The 17,293-nt window shown below is 43.4% G+C and overlaps 1 protein-coding gene across 1 annotated transcript in view; it reads left to right on the top strand.

Moving 5' to 3' along the window:
* MC1 (metacaspase 1) overlaps positions 1–15,519 on the top strand; it is a 53,330-nt gene extending 37,811 nt beyond the window's left edge. The window contains exons 2-5 of the mRNA XM_086505375.1: positions 12,866–13,196; positions 14,324–14,444; positions 14,930–15,136; positions 15,255–15,519. Coding sequence (XP_086361501.1) covers positions 12,866–13,196; positions 14,324–14,444; positions 14,930–15,136; positions 15,255–15,311 — 716 coding nt within the window. The 3' untranslated portion in view covers positions 15,312–15,519. The remainder of the gene's footprint in view (positions 1–12,865; positions 13,197–14,323; positions 14,445–14,929; positions 15,137–15,254) is intronic.
* The last annotated feature ends 1,774 nt before the right edge of the window (positions 15,520–17,293 follow it).

Below are 17,293 nucleotides of genomic sequence, written 5' to 3'. Positions count from 1 at the left end.
TAATGGATTCTGATGGGAATTCCCATGATCATGCTGTGTGCAACCGGAGGATATGCATCTAAGCTAAGTGACTGGGCATGCACGGTCTACGAATAGACTCACAAAAGTGCCAGATCACTGCTAATCTAACTTGATCGGACGGACTGAACCCTGCTGTGGTGTAGCTTGTCCACGGACACAGGGTTGGGATGTGTCACGTGACATTCCATAAGAACTAAAAGGAACCTTGAGCAAATATGGATCACTCATCTTGAGAAAGAACAACATTCATTTCCGTTGCATCTAACATGCATCATCTTGGCAACAGAACCCCATCAGATCAGCCTAGCATTTTGCATTGCAAACCACTTGCAGCAGCAGTAGACAAAGATCAGCCTTAGCGTTTTTGCATCTGCATCACACTTCAACGTTTTGTAGATTCATCGCGACGGAACCTCATTAAGCACCAGTGTTTTCGGTTTTCAGCAGTCATACTCTGCAGTAGAACCCCAGAACCTCGCAAATCTCACCGTCCCGCAACAGATCCTCACCGCACGGTCGGATCCCGCGAAATTTGCAGATTCATCCCGGAAAATGCAGATTTCAGCATCTGCGTTTTCAGCGCGTCGTCGTTGCATCGTCACCATCGACATCATCACCGACTTAGACATAGCGAAGACAGCAGCTCTTGCCAAGGAAACCCAAGAAAGAAGGACTTGTCCAGCCTCCCCTTGTGCCTCTTTTCACTCATTGAGAGTGGACCGTGCACTTAGCGGCCGGCCAATCGACGTGAGGTGGGAAAAAGCAACCTTGGTGTGAGCGCAAGGCCGCCAAGGGGTGCGCCCGCAGAAAAGAGAAGAACTCGGGTGAAGAGAAGATCCTTCTCTAACATAGATTGCAAGCTAAAGAAGAACCTCAAGAACCTCAAGAAGCTCAAGACCCTCAAGAACTCAAGAACCTCAAGAACCCAAGACCCAAAAGAAACCAAGTTCCTTGTGAACTAAGAAACCAAGATCTCAGTGTATGGTCATCACCCGAAGTGGATTGGATACTTTGCATGAAGGTGATGAGCATGAAGAAGGTGAAGAAGAATTTTCCCCACCAGGAGGTTTTTCTTACCCTCTCCCTTCCCCATCTACGCAAAGGATTGCACTAACTCCTATGGAGGCTTTAGAGAAGATGATGATGGACAGTAAGCTAGAAAGCGAGGAAAAAATGACAGCCATAGAACGGAAATACAAAGAACGAATGGCAACCATAGCACGTGAATGCGAAGAAAGATTGGCAGCCATCGAGCGTAAGTACGAGCAAGCCCGCTTGGAAGACAAAGCAAGAGAAGCAGAATTTGATCGCGAGAACAAAGCAAGAAAAGAGAAGAGCGACCAACACATAAAGAGTTCTTGCGACGCTTTTCAATTGTGCAAGCGCAATTTGAACAGAATCAAGAGAAGGAGAGACTCTCAATCTCTTCTTCTCCAAAGCATGACACACATAAAGATTTGCATGATGATAAGCATGATGATTTGAATGATAATGATGAGCATGATGATTTGGATGACATTGACAAGCATGATGATTTGCATGATGACCATGATGTGATTTCTCACATGCGTGATGATTTGTATGATCAAGACGTGATTGCTCACCAGGATGATGGTTTAGTTGATGCTTTTTCTAGCGAAGCTAACCTCGTTGCAAATTTGATCGATCACGAAGAATCGATCTTGGCTTTCGAGTCGAGGTCTACAGCAAACCCCCAGGTAGATTCGATCAAACATGACGAACCGATCTTGGCTCTCGAGCCTAGGTACAAAGAACCCTTACAGGAAGTATTATGTGTTTGAATGATTAGTCAGCACGCATTGTACGAGTGTTTCATTCGTGATCGTTTCTTGTGTTTTAGTCAGCGTCTTTATGTGATCCCTTTTTCTAGGCATGACATTGTACATTGAGCACGTTTCGCTCATGAATGAGCACGAATGTATGCGGATTATTCATGAAAAGCTGAAAAGTATGCATTCAAGGAAGTCACATTCCATGTCTCTTTCTTGGCACGACACAGTTGTAGAAAGAGCACAAGAAAGTATGAGCACCAAGCATGGGCATTTCCGTTGTGAATTACCATAGTTGATTGATTTAAATCAGAAGAGAAAGATTCGATCTCATTATTTTTGTGTGTGTGTGGTGAACGGTTTGACACTCCGTCTATTTGTTCATCTACATTGCATGCACAGTCTTTTCGGAAGCCGAGATTTTTTCCATTTACTTTACATGGAATGGGTATGTTCATGTTTTTGTGCTGGAAGTGGTTTCAGAACTTCTCAGCCATGGAGATTCTTGAAGAAGGAAGAAGCACGACTCTAGACGAACTTGAAGCATTGAAGGAGCCACAGAAGACTTTGTGTCACTTTCGACGCGGCCCAAAGAAGCAAGCGTTGCAGACCTTTATGAAGTTCAAGTACTGCACGACCCACACATCAGAGTGGATCGGCGAAGAGTCCTTTCGGGGATTCTGGATGTTATTGGCGATCTCCCTCGACGCCATACAGTTCGGTACCAGTACCTCACTTTTGAAAAGGAGGGGATGTCACGTGACACATCCAATCCTATGTGTCCGTGGACGAGCTACAACATGACTAGGGTTCAGTCAGTCAAGTCAGTCCAGATGTCACGTGACACATCCAACCCTATGTGTCCGTGGACAAGCTACAGCATGATCAAGGTTCAGTCAGTCCAGTCAAGTCTAGATTAGAAGTGATCTGGCACTTTTGTGAGTCTATTCGTAGACCGTGCATGCTCAGTCACTTAGTGTAGATGCATATCCTCTGGTTGCACAGAACATGATCATCAGTATTCCCTTCAGAATCCATCAAATTCAGTCAGGGGAATTTTCCAGTGTATTTACCTATTTTCCCTATTTTTGACATTTTTCACTTATTATTTTTAAGCGACTTTCCAACAAAAGTAGGTAGGGCAATTTTGCTAAGTTAATATATAAGCAAACCCAAGTTAGCACTAAATGGCAGAAGAGGCAGCAGGAGCTCCCCGCTCAACAGGCGTCTTCTCAGCAGAATCCATCAAGCACCATCAACTCTGGCGTTTTCACTTCCCATTGCCAGCGTTTTTGGTCTTCATCAAAAACCTCTACAGCCTTGGCGATTTCAGCCTTGCCGTCCTCGCCAGCAGTACCAGATCCCTAGTGTTTTCAGTTGCAGTCATGGCCAGAACTTCCCAGCTATCTAGCGTTTTTGCTAGCGTTTTTCAGATCTGCTAGCGTTTGCTATTTTCAGCCAAAAACGCAGCAGAAGAGGCAGTGTTTCCAGCCATCAGAGCAGCAGATCAGCGTTAGTGGTTTTCAGCCCCTCGCCGCATCGAAACCACAGCGTTTTCAGCATATGGGACAGCAGTAGAATAGGACCCCCATTTTCAGCCATGAAAACGCAGCCAAAACAGTCATTTTCAGCCACCGAAACAGTCCCGAAATTCAGCAGTTAGAAGATCTCAGATTTCAGCCATCAAGTCGTCGTCGTCATCACCGTCGTCGTCATCGGCATAGTCCAAGTTGCATCAGTCCATTGCATACGCATTGTACCACTTTGTGCAATCATAAGTAGACCACTGTAACACACTTGGACACTCCAAGTCAAGAATCAACCGCGACAGCACCAAATAACCACTTCAAAACAATTCACATATCACAATAGATTTTCGCTGGCCCGGCGGAGTTCCGTGCCTAGAGATATTGGCCCCAAAGACTGGTGCCCCTTTCGGTATTTCTTTTTGTATTAATCAATCATCAAAGTACAAGAGAGTGGTTAGGGTTTCACTCTCAGACTCTGCGTCTAGATGCTCTGAGAAGTGAGGCCCTCACGACTAATTTAAAGGTTACAAGGGATGCCCAAAAGCAGAGCCCCAAAAGCTTTTAAAATAAAAAGCATCAGTTCTCTCTCTCTCTCTTAGAGAGTCTTTTCGCTCATCATTTTCCCTTTTTATTATTATTATTATTATTATTATAAAAAGCCTCCGCGATTTTCAGAAATTAGGGTTTTTGGCAAAAATTAGGGTTTGCAGGAATTTTAGGGTTTCTGGCAGAAATTTTGGTTTTTGCTGTTCGCCACGTCATCACTTTGTGACATACCCCCCTCTTGAAAGCATTGTAATCGACCGCGATTACGCCTGCAAAACCGACAAAAGCCATAAACCGTCTTAGCAGACACTGACTGTTAGTACCTACGTACTAGGAACACACATCTAGCACATGTACAAAATCGACAGTCACATCACACGACATCACAGGACATCACCAGACATCATAGAACATCACATGACATTCAACATTCATTCGGATCTTAGACCATGATTTATCGGCAAGGTAGCTAGCAATCACATCTAGGTCCAATCGGGACCTCATCGATGTCCGATTGACTAACCCCTATTGCAACCATGTCTATTCGAGATCAATCAGACCAAAATGCTGCAGTCATTTCGTCTATCAGTTCCTGCACTCACAAGAAGTCAAGAACAAATCAGTATCATTATCAGGAATTCCATTTCATAAAGTCATCCAGCAGAATACTGTCAGCTCTCAGTATCCCTGAAGCTCAAAGAGTCATCAGTTACTTTAGTATCAAAATCAAGGCATCTGTTGACAAAGGAGTGGAGTAACTCCCCTCTTGTGCATCCCACTGCACCAGATCTCCGGCCAAGCTGAATTCTGGGTTCTGTTTGGAGTAGACTATGCTAAACCAAAACATCAAGGTAAAGTTTCACAATCCGAGGAGTATCTGCTAGGTCCTCCTCCTCCATCCACTTCGCATCAAATGCAGGAAAGTTCTTGAACTAAACCAAGAACCCGCCTTTGGACTTTACCTTTCTTCGTATCATTATGTGCCAAAATCTGTTCAAGAACAAGGGTCTCCTCGTTTTCTTCCACTGCGGGTTGCTCATCAGGCTCCCCATCATTAGGCACATCACCCTTAACAGGTTTCAAGAGACTCACATGCAATGCATTGTGAATCCTCCAAGTATCTGGCAGTTTCAATCGGAAGGAGACATCATTTATCTTGTCAGTGATCTGGAAAGGTCCGTAGTATCGCATACTAAGCTTTGGAAAAAAGCCTCTCCTTTCCCTTTTTCTTTCGTAGGCGTGCCTTCTCAAAAGTAAGAGCACCCAATCATCCTCCTTCAATTTCAAGTCGCGACGATGGCGATCTGCTGCCTTTTTCTGTCGTTCTTGAGACTCCTGCAAAGTCTCGCGAACCTTGGCAAAAGCCGTATCCAAATCTTGTGAATATTCATCCGCTTCAAATATCTAATCTTTCGTGCTCAGGAAGGATGGAACCTTCGTAGCACTTTCAACAATCTCACATGGCGTCTTCCCCGTCGAAGAGTGTATCGTGTTATTGTAGGCAAATTCCACCAAAGGTAAGTTCTTTTTCCATTGAGTCTGCTGATCCGAGATACAAGACTTCAAAAAATCTAAAATCACTGAATTGACAATCTCAAATTGCCCGTCAGTCTGCAAGTGGAACGATGACGAGAACTGCAATTGCATGCCAATGTTCTCCCAAATTGCCTTCCAAAACAAACTCATAAATCTAGGGTCTCTATGTGAGACAATCGTCTCAGATGTGCCATGTAATCGGAAAATCATCGTGATCTTTCTGTGTTCTCCGGAGATCAAAAATGAAATCCATTTCAATACTTTTCCAGGGGCGGGTGGGTATGGGTAAAGGCTGTAACAATCCCTGTGCCTATGCCTGTCAAACTTGACCTTCTGGCATACCAAGCAACTGCGCACAAACTCTTCCACATCCTTTTTGAGTCTCGGCCCAAAGAAGTATTTCTCTACCCCCTTCATGGTGGTAGCAATGCCGCGGTGACCCGTAAAAGGTGGACAGTGGCATTCAGTCATAACCTTTTCCCTCAACGACTGTGTAACGCACAACATAGTCTTTCTCATGAACTAGCCTTCCCGAAGGGAGTATCCCGCTACATTCTCCCCATCCCGTATCCGTGTGAAAATATCTGTAAAATCTGTATCTGTGGCATATTGATCGACCATATCCTCGAAGCTCCTATGATGTATCGCGGAAATAGCCAGAACCAACGGTTTTCGAGACAAAGCATTTGCCACCACATTCTTTTGTCCTTGCACATGGACAATCTGGAAGTGGAACTGTGACAAGATGTTCGCCCACCGCATCTGCTTTTCCGAAAGCTGCTTCTGTGACAAGAACTAGCGCAAACTTTGATGGTCTGTAAAGACAGTAAAATCCGCTCCGAGTAGGTAATGCCGCCACTGAGTAAGAGCGTGGATAACCCCCAAAAGCTCTTTCTCATAGATCTGTGCTGTCATCTCCGGCCTAGAGAACAAACGGCTCTCGTAAGCTATGACATGGCCTTCTTACATCAAGACCGCACCCAGACTACAACCACAAGCATCACAATATACTTCAAATGACTTCTGCAAGTCCGACAAAGTCAAAATAGGTCCCGTAGTCAATTTCTCTTTCAATGTCCAAAAGGCAGTCACCTTTCTGGGTCCCCACGAGAAAGGTACTCCTTTCTGAGTCAAGGTATGCAAAGGGGAAGCAACCTCTGAAAAACTTTCGTATGAACCGCCTGTAGTACGAACACTGTCCCAAGAAGCTTCTAACTTCATGGACATTCCTCAAGTCGGGCCAATCACGGATAGTCTCTATCTTGGCCGGGTCCATTTGCACTCCTGCTGTGCTGACACAATGTGTCCCAAAAAGTGTATCTCTGGTAGGAAAAATTCACTTTTCTTTGCATTAATCACTAACGTGTGATATCGTAATGCCTGAAAGACTTGAAGCAGATGATCTCTGTGTTCTGCCTCATTCTTGGAGAAAACAATGATGTCGTCAAAGAAAGTGCCAACAAATAGCCAGTACTCTCGAAAAATCCTGTCCATCATCCGGTTAAATGTCGCAGGAGCATTGGTTAAGCCAAAAGGCATCACCAAAAACTCAAATAACCCAAAAGTCGTCCGAAAAGCTGTCTTGTAGACATCTCTTGGTGCTATCCTGATCTGATGATATCCACTCTTCAAGTCAATCCTGCTGAAGCACGAGGATCCCTGTAACCTGTTGAGTATATCATCGATTCTAGGAATGGGAAATCTGTTCTTGATGGTGATTTCGTTGAGAGTGCTATAATCGATGCACATTCTCCAAGATCCATCTTTCTTTAAAACCAACAACACTGGAGAGCAATACAGTGAAGTACTAGGTTGGACAAGACCCTTTTCCAAGAGGTCTTTCACTTGGTCCATAATCTCTTCATTTTGTGTGCGGCTCACACGGTAGGGTGGCCGATTCGATGGCGTGCTTCCGGGTATCAGATCAATGGTCTGATCTTCAGGCCCTTTGAAAAGCAATCGGCATGAGTGTGGAGAAAAATCTTGGTGTTCTTTTGATCAGGTCAAAACATATTCAACCTTTATCCAGCGTTCAGTTCTCTCCCAAAAGAATGAGTAAGAAACTGAAGTTCATCAAGTACAATCTCTAAGCCCTTCATTTATCAAAGTCGCTTTCTCTGCCTGGTAGTCAACCACGGCGTAGTTCTTGTGGTACCAAGGGATCCCGAGTAGAACGTCACTCGCGTGCCCTGAACACCCCTGTCATTGCAAACGAAGTTTGCCAATGCTCAATGTAATGGCAACATCCCATCCGGGTGCCAGTCGAACTACCTCCGCCTGTGGCGTCAGTCTATCGGGCGTAATTCCAAATCGAGCTGCCAATTCCAAGTGAAAAGAATTTGGCCTTGGCTCCTTCAAAAGAGCTTACTGATCCTTCACTTTGCCCCAAAAGCGGCAAAGTTTGTACTTTCATTCATTAGATTCGGTGCAGGTCCCACGCCATGTGGTACCAGTTCTGCTTTTCTATCTGCCTTTTCTGCCACATTCCTCAGCTGCTCTCGAACTCTCAGGCCTGTCGTCGTCTTTATCATTTCGTTCTTTCTGTGCCTTTTTAGGGCACTTCGCGGAGATATGTCCATGTTCCCCGCATCCAAATCACTTCCCCTCTCTGATGAAGCGAGCTCTCTCCTCAGGAGTAAGCTTGGGTCGTGCATCTTTTTTTCTTTGGGTTGCTCTTTTTCTTTCTACTTTCATTCCCAGAAGTGTGTTCGGCTCGTTGTGTCATGGCCTCATCTGTGGGGTAGGTCAGACTGCCAGAGTGAATGGCAAAGCCCCGCTTTGCATGACTCATCAACTGCTAAATAGAAGCTGACTTCTATTCCAAGCAGTGATCTCGGATCTCTGTAGGTAGACCCAAGGTAAACCGTTCAATCTGTTCTCTGAACAAGATCTTCTTGAATGAAGAGGCGGGTAGAAAAGAGCTCGAGAATCTTTCACAATAAGCATTGATTGTGTCTTTCTTGGTCATCCGAAGATGGTTCCAAGCAGCTCGTATATCTCGTCCATATTCTTGCGTCAACCAAGAAGGAATAAAAAGCTTCTTAAAATTTAGCCATTTAACTGGCGCAGTCTTGTTTAAAAGAAGCGTGGACCACCAAGTACGAGCATTCCTCTTAAAGTAAGAGGCATCTCTCTGAATCTTGGAGTGCTCTGAAAAGCGTCCTCCCGCGAAAGCGATGTCAAACTGTTGTATAAAAGACAAAGCCTTCGAAGCATGTGAGTATCCTGAGAAAGTATCAAACTTGATCGAGTGGCCACCTTCCTTAAACTCTCGGACTTTCTTGCTTTTATCTTCGAGAAAGTCATACTGGTTAGCTTTGTAAAAATTCTTCTTGTTCGCATAAAACTTTCCGTCATCGGAATCTGAGCTATCTGTAGACGAGTCCTCAGTAGAATTGTCTCTGGGCGAGATGTAGCCTTCTTCGCCTTTTTCTTGCCCTTTCCGAAGCTTTGTTTCTTGCTTCGCTTTTTACCTTTTCTGTTTTCTTCGCTCGAATCCGAGGAGCTAGAAGAACTATTAGAAGAAGAAGAAGAAGAAGAACTGGGTAAGCCTTCAAACTTGACACGCTTCTTCTGTTTCTTTGCCTTGTCGAATGTCGACTGACGACCCAAATAACCTTGAAAGTCAGTGCTTTTCTTTTGCTTTTTGCCGTGCTTTTTGGCTTTCTTTTGCGCGTCAAAAAGCTGAGCAATCCGTGCATCAACCACGTTCTCCAATTCCTTCTCCGTACGTTTCTTGGAGGCAGAAGGTTTCTTGAGAGCGGGTTTCGGGAGTGGTGTTCTCTGCCACTCCGTCTGTACCTCTTCCAAAGAGGTCTGGTTCATATATTTTGCCATCTTCGGGTCCTTGGCAAAATTGAGCATCATCTTTGTTGCATCGCCGATCAACTGGCGACGCTCCATCTCTCACCGCTCCGCCTGAGTAGGCCGAGGCGGGCCATACTCTGTCTGAATCTTCGTTGTGATCCCAGCCCGCATCTCCAGATGCAGAGGGAGTCGATTGATCATTGCCTGAAGTCATAGGTGCCGCGGAAAAAAAATTCGGGGATCGGATTTCCTGTAGAAGAGAAATCGGCCGTGCTCTGATACCACTGTAACAGACTTGGACACTCCAAGTCAAGAATCAACCGCGACAGCACCAAATAACCACTTCAAAACAATTCACAGATCACAATAGATTTGCACTGGCCCAGCGGAGTTCCGTGCCTAGAGATATTGGCCCCAAAGACTGGCGCCCCTTTCGGTATTTCTTTTTGTATTAATCAATCATCAAAGTACAAGAGAGCGGTTAGGGTTTCACTCTCAGACTCTGCGTCCAGATGCTCTGAGAAGTGAGGCCCTCACCACTAATTTAAAGGTTACAAGGGATGCCCAAAAGCAGAGCCCCAAAAGCTTTTAAAATAAAAAGCATTAGTTCTCTCTCTCTCTCTCTTAGAGAGTCTTTTCTCTTTTTTTATTAGAAAAAAGTAAAATTCGCGTCGCTCATCATTTTCCCTTTTTTTTTTTAATAATTTTTTTAAAGCCTCCGCGATTTCCGGAAATTAGGGTTTCTGGCAGAAATTAGGGTTTCGGTTGTCCGCCACGTCATCACTTTGTGACAACCACTCTCGTCGACGAGAGTGGGGCCTTCGAAGGAGGGTTTTACAACGTCTCTGGTGTCGTATCTCTCTTCTCTCTCTATCTCTCAGTCTCATACACTTGCACGCACAGTGTCCATTCACTTTGTTTGTGATCATAGCATCTCTCATTAAGAACGGAAGGCTCTACCTTCCATAAGAACAAAAGGAACCTTGAGCACAGTTCGGAGCACTCATCTTGAGCAAGGCGCAAACAATCATTTCGCTGCACCTAACACTAGAATAGGAAGTGATTTGGCACTTTTGTGAGTCTGTTCGCAGACCGTGCATGACTAGTCACTTAGGTTATATGCATATCCTCCGGTTGCACACAACATAATTATTAGCATTCTCATCAAAATCCATCAGAATCTATCAGGGGAATTTTCCAGTGCATTAAACCTATTTTCCCTATTTTTGACATTTTTCACTCATTTATTATTTGTTGGGAACTAATGAAATATATAAGCAAACCACAACTAGCACTTTCTGGCAAAAGAGGCAGCAGGAGCACCTTGCTCAAGAGGCAACTTCTCAGCAGAACCCCGCAGAGGCCTAGCGTTTTGCAAGGGACTACAACACCTAGCATTTTTGGACCAGAGCAGCCAGCGTTTTTGCTTATGCATCGTCCTGGCGAACAGAACCCCATTAGGTCAACCTAGTGTTTTTTGCATTGCAAACCACCGGCAGCAGCAGAAGACAAAGATCAGCCCTAGCGTTTTTGCATCTGCATCACACTTCAGCGTTTTGGAGATTCATCGCGACGGAACCTCATTAAGCACCAGCATTTTCAGTTTTCAGCAGTCAGACTCCGCAGTAGAACCCCCGAACCTCGCAGATCTCACCTTCCCGCAACAGATCCTCGCCGCACGGTCAGATCCCGCAAAGTTTGCAGATTCAACTTGGAAAACACAGATTTCAGCATCTGCGTTTTCAGCGCGTTGTCGTTGCATCGTCACCATCGACATCGCCACCGACATAGAGTCTGAATTCAGCAGATAAAGATTTGCAGATTTGAGCCCTTAGCATTTTCAGATTTCAGCCCGTATTGTCGTCATCCTCATCGTTGTCGAGATCGTCGGCAAGTCCAAGCATTGTAGAGATTTGTGCAATCATAAGTAGACTGCTCTCGCCATAGAGAGTGGGGCCTTCGAAGGAGGGTTTGACAACATTCTGGTGTCGTATTCTTCTCTCTCTATCTCTCAGTCTCAGCACCTTCATCCACTTTGTTTTTGTCCATTGCACTCTTTCATCAAAGCAACGGAAGGCTCTCCCTTCCGTAAGTAAAAGGAACCTTGAGCACAGTTCGGAGCACTCATCTTGAGCAAAGTTCAACATTCATTCCGCTGCACCTTACATCCTCCTTGAGTCAATACTCGTTGTTCATACTTCTCTTTGCTGGTGATTGCTTTGATTGCTTTCGATGCCAACTTGCTGGCTCCCTCTCGCTGTTATGTCTCCAAACATCAGGATGAGGGCATGAGCTATGTTTGGCCAAGTGTGAACATTGCCCGATAGTTAGGGCGGTTAAGGAATTCTATAAATAGGACTTAATTCTCATTCATGAGATATCTTGTGTGATCACTCTAGGCCTTTAGCAGCTCTACCCGCACATATGTATCGATGTGGGCATGGTGGTATGGGACAGCAGCCCTTGTGGTGGAGGCTAGCCCGTTGGCTATAGGCTCCCGGTCTCAGGGATGAGCCCGTATTAGCTCTATGGCTGGGAGGTGAGCCTGATGTCCGCTCTCTATGCTCGTTTATGCGTGAGTATGGCTTGTGTCATGTTGGAGTGCAAGATGGATCTGGCGAGCAACTAACACTTGTGGTGGTGCTTATCATTGGCTACCCAGTGTTTGAATGGCAGTCTCCTTGGTTTCCTTCATGGCACTTTACTGGTGGTTTCTTTGCTTTGTTGGTGTTTGCTTTGTCAGCTTCGACACGACCTTGCTGGCTCCCTCTTGTGGTGGTGCTTCCCGTGGTCTTTTCGATATCCTTCATGGCCCTTCACTGGTGGTTTCTCTTCTTCAACCTGGATGGGCACCTTCTGTGGCAGTAGTCTTGGTTATCTTCTTCAGCCTCTTCTCTCCCATCCTTCACCCTCTTTAGAAATGGGCGCCTCTCAGTGCGGCTAGCGGTGCTCTAGTCAATTGGAGCAAGTCGCATGGGGGGTGCAAGATGCGAGTCAGTGGGGTTGACCAGATGGTTTTTCTTGGCTTGCACCGGGGCAGACGTGCTGATTTTTTATCTTTCACATCAAGACCTACCCTATATATCAAGGTTATAGAGATTAAAGCGTGTCATTATGTGACGGTTGCTGATGAACTCTACTAGAGAGAGAGAGAATCAATTGAGGTTCTGTGCCAGTAAGAGTGAGTAGTTGCCTATCTTGTTTCACGTAACCTGGTATAATCTATTCCATACCAGCTTATTACAACACACTCACCACACCTCCACCAAAAATAAGTTTTCCATTGATAACATTAGTTAGTTTGTTTGATTTGTACGGTTAGTTTCCTCTGCATTGGTGGAGTTGTGCTTAATAGAAAGGGATAGTTTGACTGTACTTAGGGATGAGTGCTCCTTGTTTGGACTGGACAAGTTCTTTGTGCAAGTTCAATAAAAGTTCGAGCATTTACGGATTATGAGCAGTCTAGTAATGAAACTCATGCTACATATACGAGCAGGGGCTCTTCATTTACCTGTTTTTTTTTTCAAAAATTCGAGCCAAGTAATTTGTGTACAAACTTATTATATATATAGACACTGGACTGTACATGGCACTCATAAAATCCTTTTGTTGTTTTCATTTTGGATTTTTGAACAGAGGATCAAACAGATCGGAACAAAATTCCTACAAAGCATAATATAAAAATGGCCATGTATTGGCTCGTAAAAGACTGCAAACTCGGGGACTCCCTGATATTTCACTACTCAGGCCATGGGTCTCAGCAAAGAAATCGTGATGGGGGGGAGGTTGATGGTTATGATGAGACAATCTTGCCCGTGGATTTCGAAACACAAGGCATGATTGTGGATGATGATATAAACATGTCACTTGTTAGACCATTGCCTCATGGTGTGCGATTACATGCAATCATCGATGCTTGCCATAGTGGAACAGTGCTGGATCTTCCGTTCCTTTGCAAAATGAATAGGTAAGCAGGCTGGACTGAATTTGTGTACGTCTGTATTTTTAATGCACACCGTACTGGCTCTATGAGATGGGTGGTTGTGTGTGTGTGCGTGCGCGTGCGCGTGCTTGCTTGTATGCGAGAGGTATTCAAGTTTCTCGTCATAACTCGAAGTCTTTTTAAAAGATGAATGTGCACACGTTCTTTGATTTTCTAGGTATATACCTTTTTATCTGGAATGTGGTGAACATGAGCTCATTAAAGAAGTCTAATATCATACACACAGTCGAACACATAACTCATGAATCTTTAGCAAGAGAAGTCAACCAAGTCCAAGAAGCAAGGATATACTAGTGAGAACATGGAAAATGGCACGTTGCGTGAAAGACGAACATAGAAAGTCATCAGGATCTTGTTGTGGGTTTTTTCATACTATACCATATGTATTTTCCATGGTGCTTGGTGTTTTGGGTGTAAAATGTGAATTAGCTCCATCCAAGCTTCCACCTATGGTTGGGTATTCAAGAACATGAAAAGGAAATTTGTGGTGATGATCTTTCACTTCTTGCTTGGACAAAGATTGAAGTTAAGCTTGACTACGTCAGCTTTTATTTTTTTTGGCTCTTCAGCTTATGAGTTATCATTTTTGGTTTACAGCTTATTACAAGAATCAAGATTATGCAATTTTGTCTAATGTTTTTGTGCTGCAATTGTTTGAAGTTCAGAAACCTACTCCTCGCAATTCTATTTTGTCGCCGGTGTCAATGACTTCAAAGTCTACTTTATTATAATAAGTAGATAAAGCTAGCCCTGCGCTGATGTTGCTGTTTCTTTGTTTCATTCATTTTTAAGAAATAGTTGTATGCTAGACATTACAAGTAAAGTGCAACCTTTAGCACACGTCCTTTACGTCCCATGCTTTTTACATGTGCGCCTGTAGAGTCGCTACTTTGGGCATTCTTGATGGTTCTGCCAGGCTTGTGCAGATACAGTATGAGTTTTGTTTGCCTGTGCGTGGTTGTGTATATGTGTGCATGGCCTGTTTCTGACTGTGTGTATTAGGTGTACGTGTGTTTTGCATTTTAGTGTGTGTGTGTGTGTGGATGTTTGGGTGTGCACCTCTAAATCTTCTTCTTATGTTTGTATGGCAGCCAAGGTCAATATGTCTGGGAGGATCATCGACCTCGTAATGGCATGTGGAAAGGAACCAATGGTGGAGAAGCCTATTGTTTTAGTGGGTGTGATGATCATCAAACGTCTGCAGATACGTCTGTAAGTTTTGAGAGTATGCTGAACAACTTCAAGTTGCGCATCATACCATGAGTGGTGTTAAAAAAGCCAGCTTGTGTTAGGGCGTTATATTTTCAGAGTAAGGTATGCTTAAAATATGAAGGATGAAGCTAGAGCTCTGCAAGCGCCCACACAACTTCAGTGGAGCTTTGAACTTCAATGCATCCTGTCCATATATTTTTCTGCTGAAGGCCGAAGGGCCTCTTGATGATTGTGTTCTGTTACTTGGTTGTTTTTTGCTGTTGCTTTTGGTTTATGACATGTAGTGTAAATTATACGGGCAACAATTACTTCCTACATTGAATGGTTTTTTTGCTCTGCAATTCTGACATATTTTAAGAGGGGACTCCTTGTGGTAGTTGACCCCACAACCTTTAATTCATGAATTACGAGCAGTGGCCTGTTCCTATATAATGCCAGCAAGTGGAGAGTATTGTAACATCAATTTTCTATCTGTATGTGTGCAGGCCCTTTCACAGGTCACGTACACCGGAGCCATGACATTTTGCTTTATTCAAGCTATTGAAAGAGGTCATGCAAGGACATACAGAGACCTATTAAATGCCATGCGTCATGGTATTCGCAACTCAGACATCGGCCAAAGCAATGGACCTATTTCGTCATTGATTGGAATGCTTTTAACTGGTGGGAGCTACAATGCAGATCATGTTCAGGTATTCTTTAAATCCATTAGCACATGTCGTGGAAGACCTACAGAGTTTTTTTTCCTTCTGGTTTCTGACATAATGAGTATTCGTAACAACACTAACAAAATGCTGTGTTAAATGATAGGAACCACAACTGACAGCTTCCTATATGTTCGACATCGGCGTGCCCTTTCGTCTATGAAGCCCATGAGCTTTTTGTATTTTTCATGGTCTACACCTTCTGGGTACAGATCACTTTTGTAGTTCAAAATAATATCTTAATAACATTTTTGTAAGATGAAGGGATCCTTTGCCGTAAGAAATATATTGTATGACTGCTAAGCAATGTACAGAACATTTATTTAGCTTTTATATGTTGCAATGCCAATTCTATTGCCTTTCTTTCGCCAGTCTGGTCTCTTCTCTGCCAACGCCCTCCTGAGTTATAATGTGCAATGTCTCATTACCTTTTGGGTATTCAAATTCATTGGTGAAATGCCTTGTAATAGGAGATTGTATTGTTTGGATATTGTCTAGATTATCCTTTCTTAAGAGCATTTGTGATAGGAGACCATTGTTTGAAACATTTTGAAATATAGTCTAGTTGCGTGCCACTGCTCTATGCAATGTGACAGCTCTAGAAGATGGAACCTTTCTAAGTTGTATTTTTGCTTTCGTCCTGTTGGCAACCTAACTCGTACTTGGGCATTTGACAAGCAGGAAGCATTCTATTTCTCTGTGGGCAGGGTGGTTGAGGTGTCCTCCCTTGTAGAAGGGTTCTGTGTGAAGCTCCAAGAGAACCTCAAATATAGCTAGTCCTCAAGCTACATGGACTATTCGCAATGATTAAAGCCATCTTGAAAATAGGAGTTTTATATGGCTCAATACATGAATACAATTTAAATGCAGTGTTTGTCTCCCTCTCACAGAGCAAACAAACATGGTCCTCTCCCATGTGCTTATCTTTATGCTTAATTGATGTGATGGGGTACATTACACGTGCGTAATCGATGTGCTGGTTGGGTAGTTTTGTAATTGGTCTGAAAAAAACAAGTCTATTAATTTGCATATTGACCAATCTAAGTGATCTTTTGCAGAAACTGATGGTGTTTCTCATACTTGCCTGCTAACTTTATGGACATCCGATGGAGGTGATGCGTTGTGGATGTTTATTTTGCGAGCTCTCCTGACAATATGCAAAACCAATTATGTTAAGTATACAAGCAAACTACTCCATTCTTTCCATTTCCTCTTTCTAAACTTTCAGCCTTAAACTATTGAGAGGCCAACACAAGCAGAATCATCCAATTCACTAAAAGCTGTGTTGTGTGGGTTAAATGAATCTTTCTTTGCAAACAGCCAAGCAAAGTCTTTGGAAATTTTTAGGAAAGAAACCATGTGGGATTACACCAGAATGGACTTCAAACAAAGCTTGCATAGTAAAGTAGGTTTCTACCAGTTTTTTACTAACGAAAAACGCTTCGGAGGGATGTCAAGACAAGATTGGTAGAACAAAGGCAAATATAAAGAGTAGCTGCTTTGACCAATATCCTCCAAAGCTTAGAAGCTTCTAGGTAAAATTTAGGAAGCTCATAACTCAAGTTATCCACCAAGCTGCTTTTTGGAAAGAAAATGTGTCGAAGGAGGCCCTTGACGATAGCACATTTGGTTCTCACGCAGCACTACCCAGATCTTTGGATTGTCCTTTTTACTTTCACAAAATTCTATACATCTTGTAAGCAGACTCTACATGCATTGCATGATTTGATATAGTAACATGTCTAGATGAGCTTTGTGAAGATGTCACTTTCTTTTATAATACATACAATATTTGACCTCTACTTTGATTGGTTTTGGTTGACATGGACATGACTCACCACTTCAAATGCGCTTATTAAGTTTTTTGTGAGATCACAATTGGATGGAAAAAATTAATTAACGTAGCCACATATAGAAACAATATTCAAAACATGGATACACTAATATGTTTGAAATATTTTCAGATTCCCTAGCATGTGTACAATGACAATAAAGGTTTCACAACAAGCTTGACAGAACCATAGATATACCTAAAAGGTAAAGAAGAACCAAGTCTAGGACTGAAACAAGAATATTACCTGTTTGTTAAAAAAATTCCCTTTTGGGAAGTTGCACATCCCTTCATTATAGGTGTTTAGAAAGTAC

Source organism: Adiantum capillus-veneris, chromosome 29 (genome assembly GCF_014529385.1).
Source record: "Adiantum capillus-veneris isolate H3 chromosome 29, ASM1452938v2, whole genome shotgun sequence".
Taxonomy (NCBI): Eukaryota; Viridiplantae; Streptophyta; class Polypodiopsida; order Polypodiales; family Pteridaceae; genus Adiantum; species Adiantum capillus-veneris.
The sequence above is the reverse complement of the archived record's forward strand: the minus strand, read 5'-3'. Positions and strand labels throughout refer to the sequence as shown.